Raw genomic sequence first — 25,643 nt, forward strand, 5'->3', positions numbered from 1 at the left:
TTTCGTACTGTGTTGGGTCCCCGATGGGAACCACCAGCCTTGCCTGCTGCCTGGAACACAGGATGCTTGTGTTGAAAAATATCTTCACGTGGGATCTAGACTGAGTGTGAAACTTTGCTCCTAACTGGTATTTGCAAGAATGCACCTGCTTCCCAAAGCTCTTTAAGAGCTTGAGCCAAAATGTAGATATTCCAAGCGCTTCAGGCTTTTTTCAGTCAAAACGATTTAAAATGGACTGCAGTGGCTTTTAACGCCTGCTACTGTGCTGTTTGCATTATTGAAAACTCACTGTGAGTGGCATGTTCTCTCACTCTTATCTTCTCTGGTTTGGACTTCAGCATTTCGTTAATAAAAGGTAGCAGATAAGACTTTCCTTGATTATTTTTTTTTCTTTCCCCCTCCCCCCCATGCTGTTAAGTCGTGCTTGGGAATCAAACTTGGCTTTTTGATAAAATCCCCTGATACTTCTCTAGTTTTCCTTGTTGTACCAAGGTGATGGTATTACGCCAGGCAGCAAGTGAATCTTAGCAGTGCTTTCTCAAAGTTGTTGTCAAAGCATAGATTTTAATCTTGGCCGAAAGGTTGATGGGGTGGCACAGGTTTTTTTAAGGATACAGTGGTGCTTCCCAGAAGTTGTTTCATCTTATTGGCATCACCTCCTTTCTGTGCCACAGTAAGGGTGACCAGAACTACACGTGATGTTCAAGGTGCATTTGTACAGAAGTAAATCTTTTCTGCTTCTCAGTTTAAGGGATTAAAAAAAGCCATTTCCTTGTTGACTCTTCTCAAGTATTGAGCAACTGCTTGCAGAGCCTTATCCGCAGACACTTGAATTTTTAAGTCAGACATGCTGACTTAGAGCACGACATTGTTTACAGTTGTTCCCCCCCCCCCGCCCCGTGCCTTGCTTTGGCATTGTTGTCTTCTCTCTTTAGTCCAGCTGTAGTCCTTCAGAGCCAGCCGAAGAGCTGCTGCTTACCCAGCACAAGTTACAGTAAGCATAGGCACCACATTTCCAGACCACTTACAAATATATTGAATAGCCCAGTACAAGCAGAAATGAATGGGATTCCACTGTTGCCTTCCTCCTGTTTTGAAAACGTAGGAATTTATGTCTTTAGCATCCTATGTTTTCAGCCAGTTGCTTTTCTGTGAGAGAACTTTCCCTGTTACTCCCTGAGAGCTTAATTTGCTTAAGACCTTCTAAAGGAAATTCTGCCCAAAGCTTCCTGGATACCCAAATACATGGTCAGTTAGATTATATCTGCGGTCCTGTTGATTTTTTTTTTTTTTTTTTAAGAAATACAAGGTTTAAGAGGCCTGATTCCTTTAGCAAAATCTCTGTTGGAACAGCTGCCTTACCAAATAATATTTCCTAGATGAGGGGTTGCTTCTGTCAAGTGGTTTGTTATGAGGGAAGTTGTACTGATTTCTTGATATCCCTTTCCAAAACTGCTAAAATACAAATGGTTTCCTCTGAATAGGTTAAAGTAGTTCTGGTTGGGGGTACAAGTTAGGCAGCGATGCCAGCTTATTTTGTGCTTTTCTTTAATGGCCCTTTGTCCGCTCATTGCAGCGGTGAGGCAGACACTGGGCTCGGGAGGAACAAGATGTAATGCCTGGGCATCATGTAGTCTCTGGATGTGCTTTAAATTGTAGGGTACAAAGGCAGGACTGTGGTCTCCACTTCTTTCGGAGGAAGAACATTGAAAACGTTTCAGTGGCTGGCAGGTCTCCTTTTTGCTGTAGGGTTTAAGAAGGTTTTTTCTCCTTGAGCTCTAAGGGCAAGAATTGAGAATTGCAGTAGCAACAAATAGCGCCCAAAAGTGCAGCAGGGTTAGTGAAGCTTAGTTTCATATGGATTTTTGTTTTTATCGGCTAGCCCTGTCCTTGTCTGTGCTCTCCAGACATACTTGCTCTATGCGGTGGGAAGTGGAGGTGGGTGGCATAGCTGGTTGCAATATTGAGGCTGGCCAGCTGGCTGCTGCTCTCGGAAGGATTAAATACCTTTCCTTGGTTTGCTAGCCAGGGGGTTTCACTCAACTGCTGCACTTCTGGCAGGTTAGTCTAATTGACCCACCCATTAGAAGTGCTAAAGGACCAACCTCCGAGAATGATCCCTGAGCTGGGAGATATCTCCCCTGGCTTTTTTCTTCAGCTGCCTTCCTCCTTGACCTCCAGGCAGAAACCCATGGCTGTCAGCAGCCCCCGGCCAGCATATCGGGTGAGACCAAAGTCAACGTTTGCCAGGGCGTAGTGTTTCAGACTTGCCAGACAATGTTTAAATGACGAGCTATCACTAGCAAATTGGAGCCAGAAGAACTTAATCACCAGCCCCTTTGAGCTCTTATGTACATTGAATGGCAAGATAAAGAGTGCTCATGGGGCCCCGGAGGGGTTGGGGAAAGCACTCTGAAGTACTGCCTGTGCGGAGAGGACAAAGGAAAAATTCATTCCTTCTGGAAAGGCAGCCAGCAAAGAGCATTGCTACTGGCCGTTTAGCAAGGAAAATGCCAACTGGGTAGGCAAAGAAAGGTTTTTTCAGTACATCTGTGAGTGACCCACCAATGTCAGGAAACTCCACTGATTAAATGTGTGTTTTCCTGTGCCAAAGCTTGACTTGGTCCAGACTGTTGAAAACGTGCGGGTGCAGAGCAGGGTATGTGCCAGGAGCATCACCGGTCTGACGTGGTTAACTGGGTGCTTGTGGCGGGGGCGTCCCCCACAGACTGACTGGGTGAGGGGGCTAAGTGCTGGGTTTGCCAGATCTTTGGGGTTGGAATTCGGGGTGAAGGGGATCTGGAGGTCTGAGCGCACAGCTTTAACCTGCCTGATTTCTAGTGCTTGTGAGAGCAAACCGCATTAGCAACGAGCTGTTCTCCATCTTAAAGCCCATGCGCAGTCAGCGTCAGCTGTTTGCAATTCTGAGTCTGTGCAGCGCAGCACATGGGCAGATTTTAGTCCTGGGGAATGTATTCTGCCAGATAAAATGTCATGAGTGCTGCCCGAGCGGCTCCGCTCGCAGCTTTGGGGTGCAGCCTACTCCGTTCTGACCGCATCGGGAGTCATGGTCCCTGGACGTAGCCAGCTTCCTCTGTCCTTGCCTGCCTGCAAGCGTGAACCTCTGCCTGTGCTGCTCAAATCCTGCCCCTTCCAGCGAGGTGTAAGGGCTGGCTCATGTGACGGCCGACGGTGACGACACGCCGGGCGTGCGGGGAGGGCCCAGCGCTGCTGCGGGCTCGTCTTTGGCCAAGTCCGGAGGAAAAGGATGCAGCAAGTGCCGCTGTAAGGCGAAAGAGCGCTCGCCGTCCCTCGATCCGCGCGGCCATGGGACGGATGGGCTCCCGAAGGTGCTCCCGCGGGAGGAGGAGTGGCTGAGCGAGGGTGAGGAGACCCCTTCCAGGGAGGAGAGGGGGAACGCGTCTGTCTGCGGGCGCACATTGCGGAGGCTGCGGGGCAGCAAACTGCTCCCACTCCTCTGCTGGGGCGCAGGGGTGGTTGGGCAGGGTGAGCAGCCGGGGTGGTCTGCTGGATTTCTGCTGTGTAATGGTTGGTTGTTTACTGCCGAAAGGTCTCCCTTTTGTCTGCAAAAGCCTTTCTTTTTCCAGATTTGCTAGAGCAAGGGAAGCGGTGCGGGGGCAGACCTCTCCCAGGTGCCGTTGCTGTCATCTTGCTGTGCTGGCAGGACAGTTAGTAAAGCCCTGTGGGTTTGCTGTGCTGCAAATGACAGATGCCTGTAACTTTAACAAGCACTACCTTTTTTTTTTTTTTTTTTTTTTTTTTAATGCCAGGCAGACTCTCTGAAGTGGTGCATTGACCCATCTTGGGGAGAAGAGGTGATCAAAACGCTAGCAGATCTGTGTTTAAAAAATGAACCGTACTTCTCTAACAGGGTCGCGTTGCTGTCTGTAGGCATTAAATACTGATTTAGAGATCCATACATTTGGAACTGGGGAGACCTGTACAATCATCTTGCCTGTGTTTTGACAAGGCATTACTGAGCTCATTTTCTTCTTTTATTCCTATCTGGTTATCCTAGGATCCTTGATTTGTAACACGCCAAGGCAGGAAATATGATCTTGATAAATATTTATGGCTGTCAGCCATTTTATAGTTCGGTATTATATATAAGGACATTTTCTCATTATCTTCTGTCAAATGAACAGCTTATCTGCGTACATGGCTGTGAAATTGCCGCGTGTGGCTGGAGATCTTGGGGTTCTGATTTTGTAATATAAACCCCTGCTGCTTTAGGGGTGGCTGGGCTGAATGGGGTCAGTGTCTGGAGAGCAGGATCAGTCTCTAAACTGCACCTGGCTGGTCCCGAGCGTGCAAGTCAGGTCAGACCGTCCCTTCTGCGCTTGGCCTCGTCGCGAGATCCCCTCTGCAGCTGCCGGCTGTGGTATGGATGGGATCAGGCGGGCTGGTACCTGTGGGACTTTCGGTGCTGTGTATCAGGGCACTGCTGAGGATGCGATGTCCTGCAGCCCCTCTTGCGTTGCGGGGCAGTGCTGTGGGCTGACTTTGTGCCCTCGGGGTCTCGTTCACGGGGCTCTGTGGCAGCTCTGAGCTGGGAGAGTGTTCCCAGGACAGCTAAAAGTCGCTGGTCTGGGCAGTTATTCCAGACGAGTGAGCAAGGAATGACCCTGATCTCACCTTCTTGCAGAAAATACTTCTCAAAGTAGGCTGTTAGCTAGGTTTAACACTGCTTTATTAATACTGGGTTTTTTTAGGACAACTGTATCTTTTTGTCTTTAGGAAAGATTGCGGTAGGTGTGCCAAAATAAAATTGAACAGGCAGTGAAAGCCTGCTGTCTGCAGCATGGAGACAGGAATTGTTGTTGCACTTCTAGAAGAGTCGATCATTCCTGTAGAAACAAAAGCAAACTCTGGCTGGGCCGCTTGGCTTTGAGAGGTGAGTGTGCAGGAGATAGTCGTTCATCTTCCGTTTCTCAAGGTAGACTCAGTGTTGTCTTCTGCATCGCTGGGCTTGGTAGAAACCCATCACCCACACTTAGCAAAGCCTCAAAGACCACCCCACCAGAGTCACCTCATTACTTGGATCTGAAGCTGCTGTAAAAGTGATGCGGCCATGGTGGTTCCCTTGTCTGGGGGACAGAGCTAAAACGAATGCCTGGAGAGATGCTGGCCTTCCATAATGCTGTTACTAACAGTCATTAACCACCAAATTTATATTTCAACTTCTCCAGAAAAGCAGCCACTATCTAAGCGAGGATGTTAAAAGTCCACTGTAATGTGAGAGGGGATCCTGGTAATGGGAACTGGAGCCAGGTGAGCAAGCTGGTGACCGTGGTGAGAATGTCTGGTATGCCACAGAGTGGCCCAGATGGGCATCAGGATGTTTTGCGCTCTGGGAGGTAGTGGCATGCTCGCAGCCCGGTGCCACCATCGAGCTGACGTGCTGGATCAAAGCCTGGCTTGCCTCCCTGGTTCAGTTGTTCTGCTGCGGTCATGGTCTCCAGGTCCTTGACCTTTGCTGTGAAGATCTGCAGCTCTGAACTGTAGGTGTGACTTGTTTGAGCTGTGGTTGACTGGGATGATGCCTTGTCTTGTCCCCTGTATCAAATAAATGCTTCAGAGTGGGTTTAGTGCCTTGAGAGGCTGTGGGGAAGCACTCATCCAGATGGCTTTATACAGGTAAGCAGGCTTGCAGGAGGAGTTGCAGGTATCTCAGCGCTGTACGTGCTGAACCTGGTTGTCTATTGTTATTCGGGTGATCTATTCAAGGACGTTTTGGTCTGTCGGATTTGTAGAACAGTGCTTGGGATTTCCAGTGGGACTCTTTGAATGGGGAAGTCTCTGAAAGCATTGACGCCAGTTTGTGTATTTCCAAGCTGTTGGCCTCATAAGTGCAAAAATGTTGTTAAAAACGGAGTAATTCCTCGAGACTCTCAGCAAGTGTGCCCTGTTTTCTTTACAGTGCAAGTCGGGCAGGTGGGGCTCACAGTCTGTACGCTCACCACTTGGGAAGATCTCTGGAGAACTTCAGTTAGCCTTTTTTTGTCCCAAATGAAGCAAGGAGCCTTTTTTAAGTGGTTTATTTTGTGCTAGTTGTCAGTTATGCTACATGACTCATCTTGTTTTCCTGCAGCTTCTTCTCTGTTAAGAGGCAGCTGTGCCAGTCTGGGAAATGGGCTTGGTCTTTCCTCCCCTCTCTTGCTTTAGATGATGGGGTAAAGAGCAATTGTTTGAATTCCTTACTTCCCCCTGTCTGAAGACATCTTTGCCCTGGTGGTATCTACAACCTAAATATGCTAAATGAAATATTAAGCATTATCCTTCTGTGTGGGAATTCTAATACTCCTCTTCCCCACCACCTTTCCACTCTGTTCCATGTCAATTAATCTGTCAAGAAAACTGCTTGATTTCCTTGGTTAAAGTTTAAAAGTCCTTTGTTTTGTTTTTTCCTGGATGTGTTTCAACACCTTCTTCAAACTGCTTGCAAGGGGCTTTAAGAAACCCATTTTTAAAGGAGCAAGTGTTACATTAGTGGGGGTTTTAAAGGTTCTTTTCAGATCAAAGATGCTCAATATTTTGTTCTAGGAACAAATGAAAGCAGGAATAGATTCATGGATGTTTTCCGGGTGGAAGAGATTTAAATGCATTTCCCAGGGCAGATAAAATCCGCTGGAGTCTCAGGCTTCTGCCCCGGCTGCCGCAAGGGCAGGCGGTGCTCTGCTCCTCCTGCCCAGCCGCCCTCTGCTCCGGGGTGCTGGGGTGCACCCGGGTGCTCCGGCGGGGAGGTGGCATCTAGCAGATGGACGGGCTGGAAGCAGACAGGGGCCGAACGTCAGCTTGGCTGGGAACTGGCCGTAAACTGAGCGCTGGGGATGTGGAGATAACGTTAACCCACCAGATCTGACCCGTTTTCTATGCTCTGGTGCAGGACTAGGGGCGTTGGACTAGATGATCTCCCTTCCAACCCAAATCATTCAATGATTCTATGATTAATGGGTTTATTTTCTTGGCAGACGATGGCGGGACTGGGGGAATGACACCTCAGAGGCTTTGCTTGGGAACATGGCTTGTACCATGCGAAGCCCTTATATGTTGTCTTCAGATGGACCTGGCCGAGCCTCATCATGCTGTAGAATAAGAGTTTTCTGTAGGCCCTCGTGTTGCCCTGCCCCACAGCCTTGGTCTGCACTCCTAACTGTGAAAAAACTGTCTTGTGACCAAAATTTTGGGAACATACATCTACACTAAGCATCATTTTCCATGGGCTGGAGCAGGTTAGACAGAAGGTTGAGTGGTTTGGCCGAGTTTGTTTCACCTGAAGGGAGGCTGTGAGCCCCGATTTGGTATCTTCCCCAGCCCCCATTTGGTACCCCTTTCTGCTTTTCAAGCCCTCCTGGCCCCGCCACCGGTGATGGCGGGGTCGGATGCTTTGCTTCCCACATCTCCCTGCTCCCATCCATAGCCCTCCTGCCCTTCCTGCCTTCATCTTCACTAGATCCACCTGGGACTCCCTTCAGCTCTGCTGGGGGTCTCCAATATTCACCTTCTCCTCTCCCCTCTGCTTTCCTTAAATGGCAAAATATTGTCATGGCAAGTCCTGGATTTAGCGAGAAGTTAACATCTAGATGCTAGTGTTGATTTACTTTGGTTCTTGAACAGTCGTTTCCAGGAACGACCCCATTTCTACGTGAACTGCTGGAGCTGGGGAAGAGTGTACCTGTGCTGCCCAGGTCACCCCTGGGAGGCTTGCTTGGGGTATTTAGCTCAAGGAACAGCTCGCTGGCTCTTTGCTTCCACTGAAATCTGTGGTTTTCCCCCTACGTTAGTGTTTTGGTGATGTGTTTGGATGTTTGTTTTTTTTTTTTTTTTCTAAAAGGGGGGAAAACTAAGAAATGCTCAATTTTCCCCCTTTCTTCCCCACCAGGATTTTCCTCATATAATGGAGGAGGGATGAACGGCACAAGCACAATGATGGATTTCCTGGAAGAACCTCTTCCTGGTGTGGGCACCTACGAAGATTTTAACACTATAGATTGGGTGCGAGAGAAGTCCAGGGACCGGGACAGGCACAGAGAGGTAAAACTTCTTACTACTCCTTGCTGGCACTGAAGGCAGAATAATTAACTTGCTAGAGCTAATCTTCGTTCTGATTGCCAGACTAGGGAGGCACTTACTAGAGAGACACCTAGGATGGAGGGATTGCCCTTAGGATGGGAACTGAGACCCTCTCTGCAGGATCTTTAGTTTGAGGAAAAGGAACACTAAATTCAAATGTGTTGCAGTTTACGAATTGCTACTTCTCTTCTGAAGGCTTTTATTTATTTAAAAAGCTTTAGTGGGTTTCTGATACACATCTTAAATGCCTTAATGGCACATTTTCTTATGCCACGTTAAACTTGCTTGAGACTGAAGCATAGCAAAACCTGCAGTCCTACTCATGGAAGGTGCGTGCATTATTTGGAGGAATTACATTGCATGTAACGGAAGAATCTAAGCACCCATGATAGTGTTTATTGATAAAGAAACAGGCTATTTTTCTGCTCACACAATTGCACTTGTGAATGATGCTCTTTCTCTTGGAATTTTTTTATACTGCATGTTTGAGAAAACTAAGTGCAATTCTTTCAGAATTCATTCCCAGGACTTCACCGCTCTCTGCAATTAAAGGAATCTGCTTAGAAAGCAAGGGATGCTTTAAATAAAGTACTGTTGTCCCCAGCATGCTCCTGATTCACGAGAAACCTTGCTGGCAGAACTCTGTAGGGTGATGCCTGAACTCAACTTGTCTATTTGCTTGCCAAAATATTCTTTAATTATTTTTTTCCCCCAAGCCTCACAAAACAACTTGTGTCTTAATAACAGTGCACAAACTGAACACAGTCCCTGCTCAGTGTGTACACACAATACAGTGTAATGCCCAAACTGGAGCAAGTACAGACCCAATTAAGGGGCTCCACACCCCCAGTACCTCCTGCCCAAAAAACTGTTCCCATCTATGGATTAAGAGTACAAACCCAAAAGACTTCCAGCACACATGCCCCCAGGCACAGGTGCATGTGTACAAAGATGATGCCCATCAGCGTGGAACAGGACTATCTATTTCCTATCTGCAGAGAGGTGCTTGTGTAAAAAGACCACTTCTGTCTTTATTGAAAGAAGTCAAAATCAGGTCAAGGCAGAAGTTACTGCTGGCCAAAGAGGTGTAGGGTTGATCCAATGAAAAGAAATATAAAGGAAATAGTTTTGGCACCCACCCCAACCCCTGCCTTTGTCCAGTGGCACTTCTACTCATGATCAGGGTGGCATTTGAAAGACAAAAATCCTGAGAAAAACCGAATGACACTCACTCAGGCAGAAAGGATTCTTACTTTATTTATTCCTTGTTTAGTGAGTATTAGTTGTTTGCATCAATGTGCCTTTTTATTTGGGAATAATAGTGGTGTACTGGAATGTTTCCCTTGAGAGAGGCGGCCGGGGTAATCGGGGCACACAATAGCTGTTCTGTCACCCTTTTGTCCGCCTGTCAGGAGCAGTGAGACTGACAGGCTTCAGCCGTCCCTGCCAGACGCAGGCAGACAGGGGCCAGGGCCTCTGAGGAGCTCACCCTCGGACGGGTCTGAATCCCACTTCCCAGTGCCACCAGCACAGCCTGGTTCCCAGCCCGACATTCCTCCGTGTTGGTATTAAACCCACGACCCGCCTCGTGTCCGGCTGAGCAGCGCTTGGCAGAGTCTCCTCTGCTCAAAGCAACGTCTAGTTTGTATTACAGATGTCGAGGCAGTAGCTGGAGGCTGTGAAATGCTGGTGACAAATTCTGTTTGCGCTCACAGTTGGTGGGTATCGATACCCACGGGGAGGTATTGATTAATTCCCCGGGGCAAAGTGCTTGAGTGGTTTCTTCAGTGTTCAGATTTGCTTGTGGCGTCAGGGTATTGGTAACTTGCTATTACTAACAAGTAATAGCTTTAAAAGACTAAGGGATGAATTTTGTCTTGGTTTTATGCAGAAGACACCTAGGAGGAAAGCGTTACTTGAATACTTTCTTTTTTGCTGGGGAAAAATGGAAGTAGCCTTGATCCGTTCTTGTACACCTCCTAACCTGCATTTACTGTACCAGCTGTGAGAGCAGACACTGCCCGATACTTTTTCTCTTGCCCCTCGAAGCAGAATATGTCGTGATAGCTGTTGTTTTGAATGTTAGGGGCTATCTTCCGCTAACAATGTCACCATGTAGTTTTTAGAGCATTTACACCAAAATAGATCAGTGTCTTAACAGATTGTTGTTTCTTTTTGAAAAAACTTTTCTAGATCACCAGTAGAAGTAAAGAGTCCACGTGGGCGCTGATACACAGCGTGAGCGATGCCTTTTCTGGCTGGTTGTTGATGCTTCTCATTGGGTTGTTGGCAGGTAAGAGCAAACCTCAATTTAAAACTAAGTCCGGGTTCCGCACTGCAGCATCGGTATCGATTCCTTCCACAAACCCTGGCAGATCGCTGGAGCGGGAGATTTTGTCCCTGGAGCAAGGGCTGTGCAAGGGGCTGCACTGATATTGATGCCTCTGCCTCTGCTTTGCAATTTACAGAGAATTATTTTTAAATGCTTTGAGGCTGTGTTTGTGTAAATACCCGGATATAAAACAGACTGAAAGCTGTCCTGGACGCTGCTCTGGATCTGCTGCCGGTACAGAGCTCTGAAGTAAAAAAAAAAAAAATTCATCAAAGCAGAGTTGATCAAATGCTGGGTCAGAGGAGAGTGTCATGCTGTACATCATCTTTGCTGAACGTTCTTCATTGTCACTGGAGAGGTTAATACCAAGGACTGCTAGCAAGTTTTTCTTTTTTTTCCCCCTACTATACTTAGATATAAAAAGTGAGAGGTGTTTCTTGGGAAGTCGGGCTTCTTTCAGAGGTTGACTGGCTGAGACCTTTTAAGTGACTTCAGAAGCAAACTTTGGACCCAGTGCAGCAGAAGTAAATCAGTTGGATACCGATCTTCCCAATAGAAAGCAGCTAAGCATTCATCACGAGGAATGAAATTGAATCCTCTGTTAATATTTACATAGGAAAGCTGCTAGCCAGTTTTTCATTAACTGGAAGATTTGCTAAGTGTTTATTGCCACCTCTGGAGCTTGTGCTAGCACTTGCTCATACAGATCAGAGGTCTCTGTTCCTGGCCTCTGCGTTGATGTGGCATTTTATTTGAGAACAGAGTTGATTGCAGCATTTATCTTCGGGCTTTGTAGGAGTTATTCTTAACAGGAAAATAAGAAATTGCTTGAAGATTCCGCTTTTAAAATCTGAATTACTTTCTGTACTTGCTCTCTCTGCTTGCTTTGTTTCACTTGGCACAGTTGTAACTTTCCCCTCCTTTTTTTTTTTCCCTCTCTTTTTTTTTTTTTTTTTTAAATTGGGATTGGAAAGGTTTTCTCCAAATTCAAAGTTATTCCTCTCACAGTCTTAGCATTGTTAGTGTAACTTCTGGATTCCAGCTCTTGCTCTGGAGTCCAGTGACACGTTTTGTCTGCGTCCTCCAGAAGTGCAATACGTCCCTCTCTGCCTCTCAGACTACTTGCTGTGCTATATCTAATAAGCACTCTTTCAGCATAATTGAGAAGAATTACTTTCTAGTGATGTAGGGTGGGTTTGAACGCAGTTTGCAATGGTCAACCTTTGAAATTTTATTAAGCATGCTTTGTTTCCTGATCTACTCTTTTCAATATATATACTTAAGCAAATCTCCCCATTTAGCTCTCTATAGAATAAAAGTTAATTGTAGGCAAAAATATCAGTACTCCTCTATTTGTTGGTAGGTGAGTCAAAAATTAGTAGGGCAGACTGTAACCTTCAGATATTTGAGTCTGCGTAAGGCGATTATTACATTTTCTTTTTTTTTTTTTCTTTAAACTAGGTTCCTTAGCGGGTCTGATAGACATTTCTGCCCACTGGATGACAGATTTGAAAGAAGGAGTGTGTTTAGCAGGCTTCTGGTTTAACCATGAGCACTGCTGCTGGAAATCCAACACAACCTTTACGGACAGAGACAAGTGTCCCGAGTGGAAGAGCTGGTCCCAGCTGATCCTTGGCCATGGAGAGGTGACGTGTGCCTACAACTGTTTTTGCTGCCGAATGTCCCGTTTCCCCAGCCTGTATCGTCCCTTGCTAGCGATCTGGATGTATGTGTCAGAAGTGCAAGCTGGAGGTGGTTCAGTCGTTTAACATTCATCGTTGGGGTCTTCCAAGGGTGTAAACAAACTCAAACAAGTTACTTATGTGTTGTCCTCAGAGGGGACGGGGGGAAGCAAAACGTTGACACATTTACAAGTGCAGTGCTTTAGTCATATGTCTGAGGCTTGCTGCTTGGAGGATATTTTGCCCGTGAACGTTTTAGAGGAATGCCAGACGAGCCCAAGTCTTGTGTTTCTGGCAGCTCTATCCAGTGGAGCAGCCCACTTGACTGGGACAACACTGATCCCAGTACCAAGCTACTTGTGTACCTTGTTTGCTATTTTATATAACGGTCTGTGGAGATACGATTGCTTCATATCCCCGTAACCCAGCAAATGTAACTTGTCCTTGAAACCTCAGACTGACGGTAGTTCTCTTCGTTTTTGGCTGATAACTGTATATGAGATTACCTGCTATTTCTGTGTGCCTGCTTCAGTGCGCAGGTTTGATGTGATCTCAGTTGAAATGATCTAATTTGGGTAACTTTGCGTTTCAGGGGGCTTTTGCATATATTCTCAACTACTTCATGTACGTTATCTGGGCGTTGTTATTCTCCCTTCTTGCTGTGTTACTTGTGAAGGGGTTTGCTCCTTATGCCTGTGGCTCAGGGATCCCAGAGGTGAGTGAGAATGGAAACGGGTTGGGTTTTTTTAAGGTGGGGTAGGGATCCACCACCTAAAGATTATGCGTGCCTGCTATGCAATAATAATTTCTTGCACTTTAGATGGTGGCTTAATATATGGGTTTTTTTTTTCCAAACTATTCCTGAAACATGTCTTAAGTACTTAAGTCTCCATGCAATCCCTTTAAAAACTAACATGTTTTGGCATTTACTGCAGGAGGTACGAACAAAAGCACACCGTTTGTGTAAGACAGGCTACAAAAGCTAGCCTCAGATTTTTCTTCAGCAGGGATAGTGGCCCTGAAGGAAGGACTCAAATGGCTGTTTCTGCCTGTGTACGGAGGGATATTTTTACCGTCTCTAGTTACTTCTGATAGCTGGGGGACTCTGAAAGCTGTAGGGGAAAGTTGAGGGCAGGATTGGGAGCGCCTAGTAAAACAGGAGCTCTGACCAGGGCTTGAATGAAAGCCTGTAGAGCTTTGTGTGCTTGACTTCCAGATCAAAACTATCTTAAGTGGTTTCATCATTAGAGGCTACCTGGGCAAGTGGACGCTGATCATCAAAACCATCACCTTGGTGTTGGCGGTGTCCTCTGGGCTGAGCCTGGGCAAAGAGGGGCCCCTGGTGCACGTCGCCTGCTGCTGTGGAAACATCTTGTGTCATCTCTTCACCAAGTACAGGAAGAACGAAGCGAAGCGCAGAGAGGTACGGAGGGACTTGTCAGACTGCTGAGAATAGTGTAGGGAGCCCGGTGGGTCTGGCGCTTTGCGCCGAATGTAAATTGTTCTGTTTTGGCATGTTCTCAGTGTGCCTCAGCGCAACACCTAGTTGGAGCAAAAGCCATCTCGGTTAGGAAGTGACACCACAGCATCTGCCCAGCACGGGTTGTCATCTCATTTGTGATGGGAGTGTTCACTGGCACTAACCTGCTGCAGACCCAGTTCTGCAATGCTTGTTTGTTTGCCGTGCAACTCCATGTTGGGACTGTTTGAGGGTCCTGGACTTGGCCGTAGGAGTAGAATGAAGGGCTTTGCTTTCAGGGACACAGGGATGGGCATGGTGTAAGAACCAAGCTAACATCTAACGTGAAGCTCACGAGTGTTTTCTCGCAGTGCTGTAAGGCTTTTCTCTGGACAAGCCACTGGAGAACGGTAAATGTGAGATGCATAGTATCACGTTGGCCAATTTACCTTCTGCTAAACCAGACCTGACATAATCCACCCAGTGGCCCCACAGCACCTCCAGTTATACTGTGTTACCCTTTTCTGAGAAATGGTGTGAATGTGAGACAGGCAAAGATGGCAAGTCATGTGTTCTGGGAGGTGAAATTACTGCTATTCTATTTTACTGAAGCTTTATCTAAGGTGAAAGCATAGCACGTAAGCAGCTGAAACAGAAAAAGGTAATAGCCAGTGATGCCACTTCTGCTGATTTGGGGGTGGGACTGTTGAAATGCTAACACCGATGTTTTTGTAGCTACTTGCAGCCCTTCTCCCTAGGGAATTGGCTCACTCCGTCTTTTCCCTGCTGTCTTTAAAACCGGTCAGACCCTGGCTTACTGAGCACTCACTGGAGATAAAAATCGTACGAATTTAAGTAAAGACAAACAAAAAAGGGAGAAGGTTTCGAGGGGGGCTGAAAATGTCTGACTGTCTTTGGTTTCTCTCTTAGGTTTTATCAGCAGCTGCAGCTGCTGGTGTGTCTGTAGCTTTTGGTGCACCGATCGGAGGAGTGCTCTTTAGTCTGGAAGAGGTAACACCAACATTTTCTATTAGCTCTTGGCTCTTGAGCTATTTTATTGCAAGAACTGACCCTGCTGGTTTAAAAATACAGTCCACTCATAACTGCTTGGGTGTGAAAAGGAGATCCTGTTGAATACTGATTGGTGGTGTATTTACAAGGCCAAGCAACCTAAAAGCTTATTGGGGTTTCAGGTAATTCTTACAAATACTGGATAGTTTATTTTGGATGATGTCTATCTGTAGCTTTGCAATAAACCTGTTGGTTTCCCCCAGTCTGTCCGTGCTCAGCAACACTGACTGCTCACAGCCACAGCCTCTGTCGTGTTTTCCATGTCCACTCTCTCCTGACAGCTCTGTCCCAGGGTACCTGAGAACAAACTTACCTGGCTTATGAAACCCCTTTTCTTCCCAAGGAACTTCTAATCCTTGTTCTTTTGATCCAGATGTGAAATGGATCACCGCTGCTTGCTTCAGGGCTTAGCTCAGCGGCGGAATGGGATGGTTTTGCTCAGCTGAGCAATAGTTGTGGTGGCAGCTATGGCAAGCACTGTTGTTTGGCACTTCTGGACTTTGCAGAGCATGCAAGGCAAATAGTTCTCCGGATTCAGCTCATAGCTGATTTGTAACAGCTTTTATTATCTGAGTAAGTTGCCTCCACTTCAGGGATCATAGAGGGCACTTGCTGCATTGGAATTATGCAGGCCAGGACCCATCCTGGTCATTGCAGTCCGCATTGAATGGGAGCTCAAAATAAAGCTTGGGGTGCTTGGCTGGAGAGGAGGGTATGTAGCCAGTGCAGATCGATCTCAGTCCTTGCTTTTTCTTCACGCAGTGGGCAACGATCGGTGTAGCACCAAGCGTTAAAGTGACGGAATCTGCTTTGGTTTTCCTTTTTAGGTCAGTTACTACTTTCCTCTCAAGACACTGTGGCGCTCCTTCTTCGCTGCTCTGGTCGCTGCGTTTACCCTGCGCTCCATCAACCCTTTTGGGAACAGCCGCCTGGTTCTGTTCTACGTGGAGTTTCACATGCCATGGCATCTTCTGGAGCTTGTGCCATTCATCCTTTTGGGAATATTTGGTGGGCTTTGGGGAGCTTTCTTCATTCGCAGCAACATTGCCTGGTGCAGGCGACGCAAGACGACCAAGCTTGGTAAATACCCTGTGCTGGAGGTGTTTGTAGTGACTGCGATCACAGCCATTCTGGCCTTCCCCAACGAGTACACCAGAATGAGCACCAGCGAGCTGATTTCTGAGCTCTTCAACGACTGTGGGATTTTGGACTCTTCCAAGCTCTGCGAGTACGTGAACGATTTCAACAGCACCAAAGGGGATGACCTGCCAGACCGAGCTGCTGGCCCAGGAGTTTACACCGCCATGTGGCAGCTGGCTTTGGCCCTTATAATGAAAGTCTTCATCACGATCTTTACCTTTGGCATGAAGGTAAGAATTGCCTGTAAAGGAGCTCGCGTTCTTCTCATCTTCTGCAGGAACCCCACATCTTGGACTCTTATTTGCTCAGTAAACAGACATGTTTTCCTCCCCAAGCTCTGTTAAGAAGGGGGCAAGGTGATAGAACAATTATTTGTTCTGTTGCTCGTAACTGAGGGCAGCAGAAACCTTTTAGGTTGAGTGTGGGCTCCAGATGCAGTCGCTGAAGCTGGTGTCTCAGGGCTTCATGTCCCATTTTTTAGACACGGAATGCTTCTAAATTGTCCTGCCTTAAGCGTTTTTGATATGTATGCAATAGCTAATTGCAGAGCAATCGATATCTTAATTTGTAAATGCTTACTTACCATAGCTGTTCCTTGGTTTTGAACTTGTTTGGTGGCAGCCTCCCGCGCTGTGGATATACTGCCTAGGTCTGAGCTTTCCTGCAGTGGGGTTCAGCCGGTGGAGCTGAGCATCTCCCCCTGCCCCCCAGTCCTCGCGTGGTCCATCCCGAAAGGTGGCCCCGCCACGGAGGTTTGGACAGCATTGTTGCCATGAGGCAGTCGCTGACATTCGAGGGCAATCGTCAAGTCTGTGAGAAAGATGTACAACGTGTGAGAAAGCTGTATGACAAACGTGTGAAGGAAAGGGCGGGGGATTCTCTGACTTCGAAGAACAGGAGCTTTCGGAGTCCTGGAACAGCTGAAGTGCAGAGGTGAAGCTTGCCGGCAGTGGCTCTGCTGGGTGTCACTTGTGCTGTGTGTGCTAATTCCAGGCACCCTCACTTTCACGGTGGGGTTTGAATTTCTGCCAGGGAAGAAGGGTGATTCCACTCCCAGAGCGGAAAAATCCCGTGCAATAAACACGTACTAGTGTGGTAGGAAAGGCACAGGGGAGTATTAGCAGTGAGTGGGTGAAGCTTTGTTATATTCTTTTGGGAAATAAGCTTTTGAAAAAAGCTTGTTCTGTTCCCGACTAACCTCTTGTGTGGCTCTTTATTCTGCTCAGAAAGGAGTAAATTCAAACTCTGTGGCAGAGACTCCAGAGCATGAGGGTGCAGGAAGGGCGGAGGTGATAGAGCAAGGCATCCTTGCCAGCTTTAACTTCAGCGTAACCTCTAACTCAGTCCTGTCTCGAACTTCCCTCGCTGGTCTCTGAAATGTCTGAGAAACGGCGCGTTTTACCAACGCGTGTTTTCACAGGTCCCTTCGGGTCTCTTCATCCCCAGCATGGCGGTGGGTGCTATAGCAGGCAGATTGCTCGGAGTAGCCGTGGAGCAGCTGGCCTATTACCACCACGACTGGGCCATCTTCAGCGGCTGGTGCAGCCAGGGAGCTGACTGCATCACTCCGGGCCTCTATGCAATGGTTGGGGCTGCAGCGTGTCTAGGTAAGCAAGACGTCTTTTGAAGTCCAAGCTGCGTTTTGGGTCTTGGTTGGCCATGTAAAGGAGTGTACTAGTGAAATGCTGCTGCTGTTCTCGCAGAAGCTGGCTTCATCTCAAGAACAGGAAACTTTGTAGTAGAACGTGCAGCGCGTTCCTCATCCTGTTTGCATTCTTTCGCCAGCACCAACCTCTCGTTGGACAGGACAGGTTTCGGTGGGGAGCCTCCTGGATAGGCAGCTAGAACAAATGAGACAGGGACTCTAGATTTTCCTGTGGGGTTTTAATTCATTTTACTTCCTGTTCTGACCTTAAATCTTATGATGCAACTCTTCTTTCAAGTGCTCTGTTTTTTGGTAACACTTCTTCCGCTTGGCTGAATTTAAGCAATTGAGTGCACGTGACTCAACTTCACTTTCACTGTAATTCCCAATCCTCTCCTCCATGGAATAGTATGCTTAACTCTTAAGGGACTACTTTAGTGTATCAGGAGAAACTCTCATTTCAGGAACAATAAAAGCATGCTACCAAAACCCATCTTTGGTCTTTTAAAAGGGGATACACCTTCTTGTTTGCATGTAATTGATAAAAAATAAATACGGTTCTGCTTCATTAACTGTTCTGTTTATCACTGGACAGTACTAAAGGATATGTGCCCCTTTAGGAGATGGTTATGGGAGCAAAACACCTCTAAAATATTTGGGAGTAGCTTTGGGACTTGAACCTCAAAAGCATAATTAAAATATGCCGAGACAAAATGCTGTTAAAAAAAAAGATGTCGATATTTAAGAAGACTCATCTATTTTCTCTTGAAATGCCTCAACTGTTTTAGTTTTGGAAACCTACAAAAGTGTAATGAACAGTAGTCAAAATGTCTGGCTGAAAGCCGGCAAACTTGAAAGGTAAGTTGTCTGAAGCCCTTGCGATTAGGGGAGTTAATGCCAGTGACCGGGGCATGTCAGGATGACACTTGCCTTTTGCGTGCAGCCTGTCAGAGGCCGCGTTTCATGAATCTGCCGATGGAGGTGCATGTAAGGCCCTTCTGTGGCGTGGCCAGGCTGTTCTGCAGCTAGCTAAGTAACACGAGAGAAAGTTACCCATCTTTTAACCTTGTTTCGGAGTTCGGGAAAAGACCCATCAAAAAACACGTAGCAAACCCTTATAAGCCAGCCCATGGCACGATATTCTGGAAGGGACAGACGGTTTCAGTACTGCGTTCTGCTCCTGTTTGGCTTCCACTGCAATGCTGAATGTGATGTAGGAGTCCAACAGTGCAACCTCTTGCCGATAGAAGACCTTCTCTAGATGCGTTGGCTGAGGACAGCTGTAGCAAACCTCAGAACAGCTCTCCTGCCTGGAAACCCCCAAAATTGCCTGTTCATGTCGCCTGTCTTCCTGTGTTCTGTTTGCAGGTGGGGTGACCCGAATGACTGTGTCACTAGTGGTCATTATGTTTGAGCTCACTGGTGGACTGGAATACATCGTTCCTCTGATGGCAGCAGCCATGACCAGCAAGTGGGTGGCTGACGCCATTGGGCGAGAAGGCATTTACGATGCCCATATTCGCCTCAACGGATACCCTTTCTTGGAAGCCAAGGAAGAGTTCTCACACAAGACGCTTGCAATGGACGTCATGAGGCCACGGAGGAACGATCCTCCTCTGACTGTCATCACTCAGGACAGCATGACCGTAGAAGATGTTGAGACCATCATCAATGAAACCACGTACAGTGGCTATCCAGTGGTGGTGTCACGGGAGTCCCAAAGGCTCGTTGGATTTGTCCTCAGGAGAGACCTCATCATTTCAATTGGTAAGAGGCAAGAAACTGCATAGATAAATGATGCTGTCAGAGGCCTTAAATGGCACTAGCTGTAATTTACTTGACGAGTTTAAGCACCCAGTAGTGGTGGGGGTGCTTACTGGTGCCTGCATCTCCATCCCCGAGCAGCGTGGGGTCTGCATGCATTGAGTGTGAAGGACAGCGTGGCTTGCCCGGTGCAATTAGTATGGCTCTGCTGAATTCATAAACCTTAGGGCACGGTTGTGAAGCATGAGGCTTCTTGCCAGCAAGAACTAAGCTTTCCTGACTTTGTGGATGACGGGACGTGGAAAGCTTTCTTAACTGTTAATGTCTCAAACCGTATTTTATTTCATAAAAGAAAAAAATTTGGTCCACGTACTGAATATTGGGTCACTTCTGAGGTGGTGCTGCCAAACCTATAAATATCGATACTGATGTTAAAGTCATCCATCTCTCTTCACCCCTGAAAGCCGGCCTGGTCTTTCAGTTGTGCGTTGGTGATTGTGAGGCAGGTGTGTGCGGTGGTGGCAGGACTTGGTAAACGCTGTCCTGGCATCACTCAGATGCAATTTCCATCTGTGATGTGAGTTGAGCTCCTTTGGAAACAACATTGCCATATTACGATTTAGGAATGTTTAGATTCCTCTTGCTCTCCAGTTTCTTAGAAAACCTGCAAGTGCTGTTTCTCAGCATGAGACCCGAGTGGAAGTTCTGGTCATGTTGTCTTTTGCTGGCTTGGGCGAGACAGTATGTCTTCTCTTGATGAAGCAGGAGAAATCTCTGTGTTAGGGTTGAGGGGTGCAGGGGCATGTAAGTCCTTAAAAATAGCGCCTGCGCTGGAGTGAAATTGGGCATAAGGGTACCAAGCCCCACCCTCCCATGCAAGTTGTGTCCACATGGTTTGTGTCCAGCTGTAGCTCAGACCCCAAGCATCCGTGCTGAGCTTGGGTGAGCCGGAGTTGCTCACGCGCTTCCTTACGCCGGCACCCAGCAGAGTTCGTGCAAGCCCTGTGGCGAGCTGGGTGGGAGAACTGATCCAGCCGAAAACACGTCTCCTCTCCCTGCTCGGTTAGCGCCTGCAGGTCAGTCCCCTCTTCTGGCTCTCTGGGGGGGACACGGCTGCTGGCGCAAGGGAGTGGGTGAGAGCACGCTGGCTGGGAGGGGGTGGCAAAAGCAGAAAGTGATTGTGGGAGCAGCGTGGTCATAGAATCATAGAATCATTAAGGTTGGAAAAGACCTCTAAGATCATCAAGTCCAACCGTTAACCCAACACCCCCATGCCCACTAAGCCATGTCCCTAAGTGCCTCATCTACACGTCTTTTAAATACCTCCAGGGATGGTGACTCCACCACTTCCCTGGGCAGCCTGTTCCAAGGCCTGACCACTCTTTCAGTAAAGAAGTTTTTCCTAACGTCCAGTCTAAACCTCCCTTGGCACAACTTGAGGCCATTTCCTCTCGTCCTATCGCTGGTTACTTGGGAGAAGAGACCGACCCCCACCTCGCTACAACCTCCTTTCAGGTAGTTGTAGAGCGCGATGAGGTCTCCCCTCAGCCTCCTCTTCTCCAGGCTAAACAGTCCCAGTTCCCTCAGCCGCTCCTCACCAGACTTGTGCTCCAGGCCCTTCACCAGCTTCGTTGCCCTTCTCTGGACACGCTCCAGCACCTCAGTGTCCTTCTTGGAGTGAGGGGCCCAAAACTGAACACAGGATTCGAGGTGCGGCCTCACCAGGGCCGAGTACAGGGGCACGATCACCTCCCTGCTCCTGCTGGCCACACCGTTTCTGAGGATTGAAGGATGGAGGATTGAAGACGCGTGAGCTCTGCGGTGTGTTCTCCAGCGCACGGTTGAATGCACTGTCTTAGCTCAAGCTTGATGACTTTCTGTACGGGTGGTGTGAAGGCTTGGTCCTGAGCTAGCTTTGTCCCACGGCAGAGCTAGGGTAGTTTTTATCATTAAGTCACCTGCAGCTATGAATCAGCCCCGTGTGTTGCCTCTCTCTTTTAAGGAGAGTTTTCAGTGTCAGTTTTAGGATGTGCCATACAGTCTTTTGGAGCATGTGAATATTGCTCTCGTTCTTTTGATAAGTATCTGGCCAAATACTTACGACAATATGGAATGAAATACAGAAAAAAGTGAGCCATCATATTATAATTATGCGCGTTGCCTTCCTTCTGTAAGGCTGCTTTGTGGTACGACCATGAATTCTTGCATTTGTGTTATTCTGAATCTCCAGGGACTCATGAAGAGTAACCTTTTCCCCAAGATATGCACAGTAACGCACTGTTGTGTGCCACAGGACGGATTTTAGCTTTTGATGGCCAGCTCCGAATATCCAGTCTGGTGTTTGGGCTACCAGGCTAGCCCCCTCCCAGTAAGTCTTGGAATGTAAATATCAAATCGAAGCTGCAATGTGGCAGATACCCAAATTGCCCATGTAGCAGGAGTGTAATGCACTAGTGAATATCTGAGTGATGGCAAGTACTTAACTTGTTTTCTATTCTTGACCCTAGTCACAGGCATGGAGTCTGAGCCAGTAAGTTAAGTGCTTAAAAATACTTCTTTAGATACTCTGCATGGGACCCAAATCGGTGACTGATAAAAAGTACGGAGCTTTTTATCTACCTCCTCTTAAAACTGGGAAGTTAAAGATCTCCAGAACTTGAATTTACATGGCCAGAGCAAAGCGCTGAGATGCACGGCAGCCTTGACGTTAGGCAAAGCATGTGCTGGTCTCACCCCTGGGGTGACACTCTGGAGACCTTAGAGGTTATGACGTAGTTATTAGAAGATAGGATGGAAACATGTCGCAGCCTCCTTGGGTCATCTGTTGCCTTGAGAAACAGCGCAGGTGAAGGGAAGGAATGGACTTTTAAGGCCATGCCAACGTGGGCAGAGAGAGAAAAGGGTATGCTCTTCAGTTTAGAAAAGGAAAGGAGGGATGATATTTAAGTAAATATTTCTTCTTTCAGAAAATGCTCGGAAGAAGCAGGATGGGATTGTGAGCACTTCAGTTATTTATTTCACTGACCACTCTCCTCCGCTGCCTCCAAGCTCCCCTTCTATGCTGAAACTCAGGAGCATCCTGGACCTCAGTCCTTTCACAGTGACAGACCAAACACCGATGGAAATCGTCGTGGATATATTCCGCAAGCTGGGATTGCGCCAGTGCCTGGTTACTCACAACGGGTAAGAACACTGCAGGCAGAGCCCTGGGGTCCCAGGATTGCCAGTAGACCTGAGTCAAAACCTCTTCTTTGAGTGAACAGAGGCCGCTGATGTGTAGAGCACTGAGCATCAGCTGGAGCAGTTCTTATCTGGGAAAAAGCAACTGCAAAAGCCCTGAGCCTCGTTCAGTTGAAGCAGTAACATAAAGCCTGTAAGGAGAAGACACAGCTCCATAGGGTGATGGGTCTCTAAAACTGATGGAAAGGGCTCACGGCCTCCTCTCAAATCTGGCCGTGTGCATCACGTAACTATCTGAATTCGCTTTGGTGTCAATCAGAAACTGCTTGGTGAGGTGGGAAGGAATGAGGGCAAAGACAGAAACGGAGCGGTCTGTTCCCCGAAGCGTGGCACCGGCAGGAATTCCCTCCCTGTTCCCTGCTGTGGTGCATTTGGACCAGCTGATCTCTCCAGTTTCTCCGGACAGACAGCTGCACTGCTCAGCATCCCTCCCCAGCAGACCTTCTGCTCATGCCCTGTTCCTGGCAAGCCTTTCAGCACCTGTTTGAAAGCAGAGCTACTGAGAGTACTAGGACTTAAAACGCAGCACTAGACATTCAGGTTGATCTTTTTGGAGAAGGTGGGTGTTAATAATTATTAGTACTACTAATAAACTTCTTAGCTTTTTTAGTGTAAAATACTGACAGAGTTTCTGTTGGGGCTTGTGAGCGCCGTACTTTGTGTGGAGTGTCAGCGCTGTGATCCAGAAAGGCACTTCAGTTAGAATTGCCCTACGTGAAGCTATGTGAGAGCAAGGATATCTTCTGTGGGTGTTGATGCACTAAAAACGTGTTTTCATTTTTCAGGAAGCTACTCGGGATCATTACCAAAAAGGATGTATTAAAGCACATTGCACAGCTGGCTAACCAGGACCCAGATTCTATACTCTTCAATTAAAGGCAGACTAGTAGGTATTGTGTGTTCAACACAAAAGAAACTTTCTAGAAGATCCTGGATATACTTTCCTATTTTTATTGAGACCGTGGAACTGTTTTCAGCACTTCCTTCCGTGGAGCTGAAGAAGATAATTTTTTTTCTACCAGATAACCAATTGCACTACATAATCTGTGGAACATAATCTTCTTTTTAGAAGAAAAAAAAGACTTTATTTACGTTGCTTTTGTGAAGTTGCATTGGACAGATTCCATGAAGGAGTAAAAGCAAAATGCTATAGAATATATCTCCTCTTATTTTATTTGAACTCTTGTTACTAACATGGGGAGGAAAAGACAAGGTCTATACCTTCAGAAATTTTGAAGGAGAAGGATGATTTTGCACACAGCGTTCAGGTGGTGGCAGAAAGATACGGTTGTAACTCAGGGGTGGTGTATTCCCAATTAGCCACTTGGTAAAAGTAAGAACCTTGTAAAGTCAAAATAGGGGAGGGGAAAAAAACCAAATTGGCTAGCTGAGGATGTTTTGCTGAAAGAAGGAAAAAAACCCACAAAACCAAAACCCCCAGAAGACCAGATCTCCTTAAAATCGGGCCCAATTTCTGATTGGGAAGAAGCTTATTTTGATTAATCTTCTGTGAATGTATTTAATTACTCTGACGCTGCCTTGCCAGGAGAACCCCGAGGAGGCGGCAGAAGGAGTTAACAGTTGTATTCTCATTGTGACCCCTTTTTTAGATATATGCCTAAGGATTTCTTCTCCTTGATTTCCCTTGAGCGTGTAATTAAAATCGCAAAGCCCGAGTCCTAAGTTATTGCCCCGCCTTTACTGCACTTCCCAGTAAACTCTGATCATGTTAGATATTGCACAACTGACCTCTTCCTTAATCAGCAGTGTCTTAGGTGGCTGAGGATGTCCTGCTGGAGCGCCCGGCGCCCGGGGTGTTTACGTGGATGCGTGTGCTGATCCCTGCTCCTCTCCTCAGCCCCGCACCCGACTCAGGCCCGGATCCTGGCTCTGGGATTAGCAGCACTGCCACTTCGTGTCCGTGCACCGCTCGGTGTCTCTCCTTTTGCCAACAACTATGCAATAAAGCCCTTCCTGACCACTGTCGGCCAAGTAACTCGTTCCACGTCTGTGCTCCTCAAGTCCCTGTCCCAGATCTTATCAAATTATTTTCCTGTTAATAAAATTGTGACCGTTTACTGGAATTTTGAAGGTATATGAATGCTTTCGGAGGTCGATGTTGTTCGTGATGGTTTCGGTCTGTAGCGGACGTCGTTTCACGGTCTGTGGCTGAGGCGCGTCGGTGGCAGCAGAGCTTCCTCTCGCCTCTGGCTCACCACCGAGGCTGCAGGAGGGAGCCAAGCCGTTGAGTAATGGCCAAGAGTTAAGGAGTGGGGGCTCTGACTCTGCTTCCTGACGGACAAACCTCCGGCTGTCGAGCAGGTGTTGCACTGCGCACAGCCTCGGCCGCGGCAACACCCCCCTCGTCCCGCCTGGGCACCTGCAGAGCCGGCTGAGGCTTGGCGGCAGGAGGCGGTGGGTTGTCTGTGCGAGGCTGCTCCCTCCCGTGATAAACCCCTTCTGTGGGCAGTGGGGACTCCTGGGTAGAGTTGGCTGGAAGTTTGGTCAATCTTAAACTCTCTCAAATGTAAACAGATTCCTCATGTCTACTTGGAGCAGAAGCCAGCTTATTTATTTTCCAAAACCATCCAACAGCGAGTACCTGCTGCCACTGCTTTAACCTGGCAGTGAGGTGGTGACGTCTTGAATTCTTGTGTAGCTTAACATCTTGGTTTGGTTCAGCTTTACCAATGGTCAGATACCTTCTGCTTCGAAAATAAATGCCTTGACTTTGTCTGTGGTGGTTCTGTACAGCAGGAGATGGTTGCTGAGTTGAAACTGCAGCGTGCCCCTAAGTTGCTCGCAACTCGAAATGCTTCGTGTTCTGCCTCGGCCGTGGCTGTCACCTTTGCCTTTAAATGCTTTTTTGTCCTCTTTGGAGAGGGTTGTCGGATGCTCTGTGAGTCTGGGTCTGAGTCCAGGGAAGAAGCTGCCGCCTTCCACTTCCCTGGGGGCTCCTTCCAGGGGATGTCTGCGCTGAAGGGGCCGGGGATGCCCGTCCCGTGCAGGCAGGCTTCTCTTCCCTGTGGCGTGCTTGGGACACCAGAGAGACAAAGCTTTTCTGCTTTTCTGCTTATCTTAAAATACGCAGGAGGGCTCTAGCTTGAAAAAGATGGTCCCTGCTTCAATTAGATCCGTGCTACACGAGAGCCCATTCCTCTCATTCTTGTGGGATGGCTGCAGCAGCCCGGTGCGAAGGTAAGGGCAAGAGGTGCC

The 25,643-nt window shown here is 47.6% G+C and overlaps 1 protein-coding gene across 2 annotated transcripts in view; it reads left to right on the forward strand.

The window, feature by feature from the left end:
* The window catches only part of CLCN5 (chloride channel, voltage-sensitive 5), a 26,393-nt gene extending 2,811 nt beyond the window's left edge, over window positions 1-23,582 (forward strand). For both annotated transcript variants that reach the window (XM_009585948.1, XM_009585947.1), the window contains 11 exons: window positions 7,904-8,055; window positions 10,288-10,387; window positions 11,888-12,072; window positions 12,701-12,823; window positions 13,325-13,531; window positions 14,498-14,578; window positions 15,466-16,008; window positions 17,199-17,385; window positions 18,792-19,190; window positions 22,154-22,370; window positions 23,213-23,582. In XM_009585948.1, coding sequence (XP_009584243.1) covers window positions 7,904-8,055; window positions 10,288-10,387; window positions 11,888-12,072; window positions 12,701-12,823; window positions 13,325-13,531; window positions 14,498-14,578; window positions 15,466-16,008; window positions 17,199-17,385; window positions 18,792-19,190; window positions 22,154-22,370; window positions 23,213-23,303 — 2,285 coding nt within the window. In that variant the 3' untranslated portion in view covers window positions 23,304-23,582. The remainder of the gene's footprint in view (window positions 1-7,903; window positions 8,056-10,287; window positions 10,388-11,887; window positions 12,073-12,700; window positions 12,824-13,324; window positions 13,532-14,497; window positions 14,579-15,465; window positions 16,009-17,198; window positions 17,386-18,791; window positions 19,191-22,153; window positions 22,371-23,212) is intronic.
* Window positions 23,583-25,643: the final 2,061 nt, after the last annotated feature.

Source organism: Fulmarus glacialis, unplaced genomic scaffold (genome assembly GCF_000690835.1).
Source record: "Fulmarus glacialis isolate BGI_N327 unplaced genomic scaffold, ASM69083v1 scaffold11469, whole genome shotgun sequence".
NCBI classification, from domain to species: Eukaryota; Metazoa; Chordata; class Aves; order Procellariiformes; family Procellariidae; genus Fulmarus; species Fulmarus glacialis.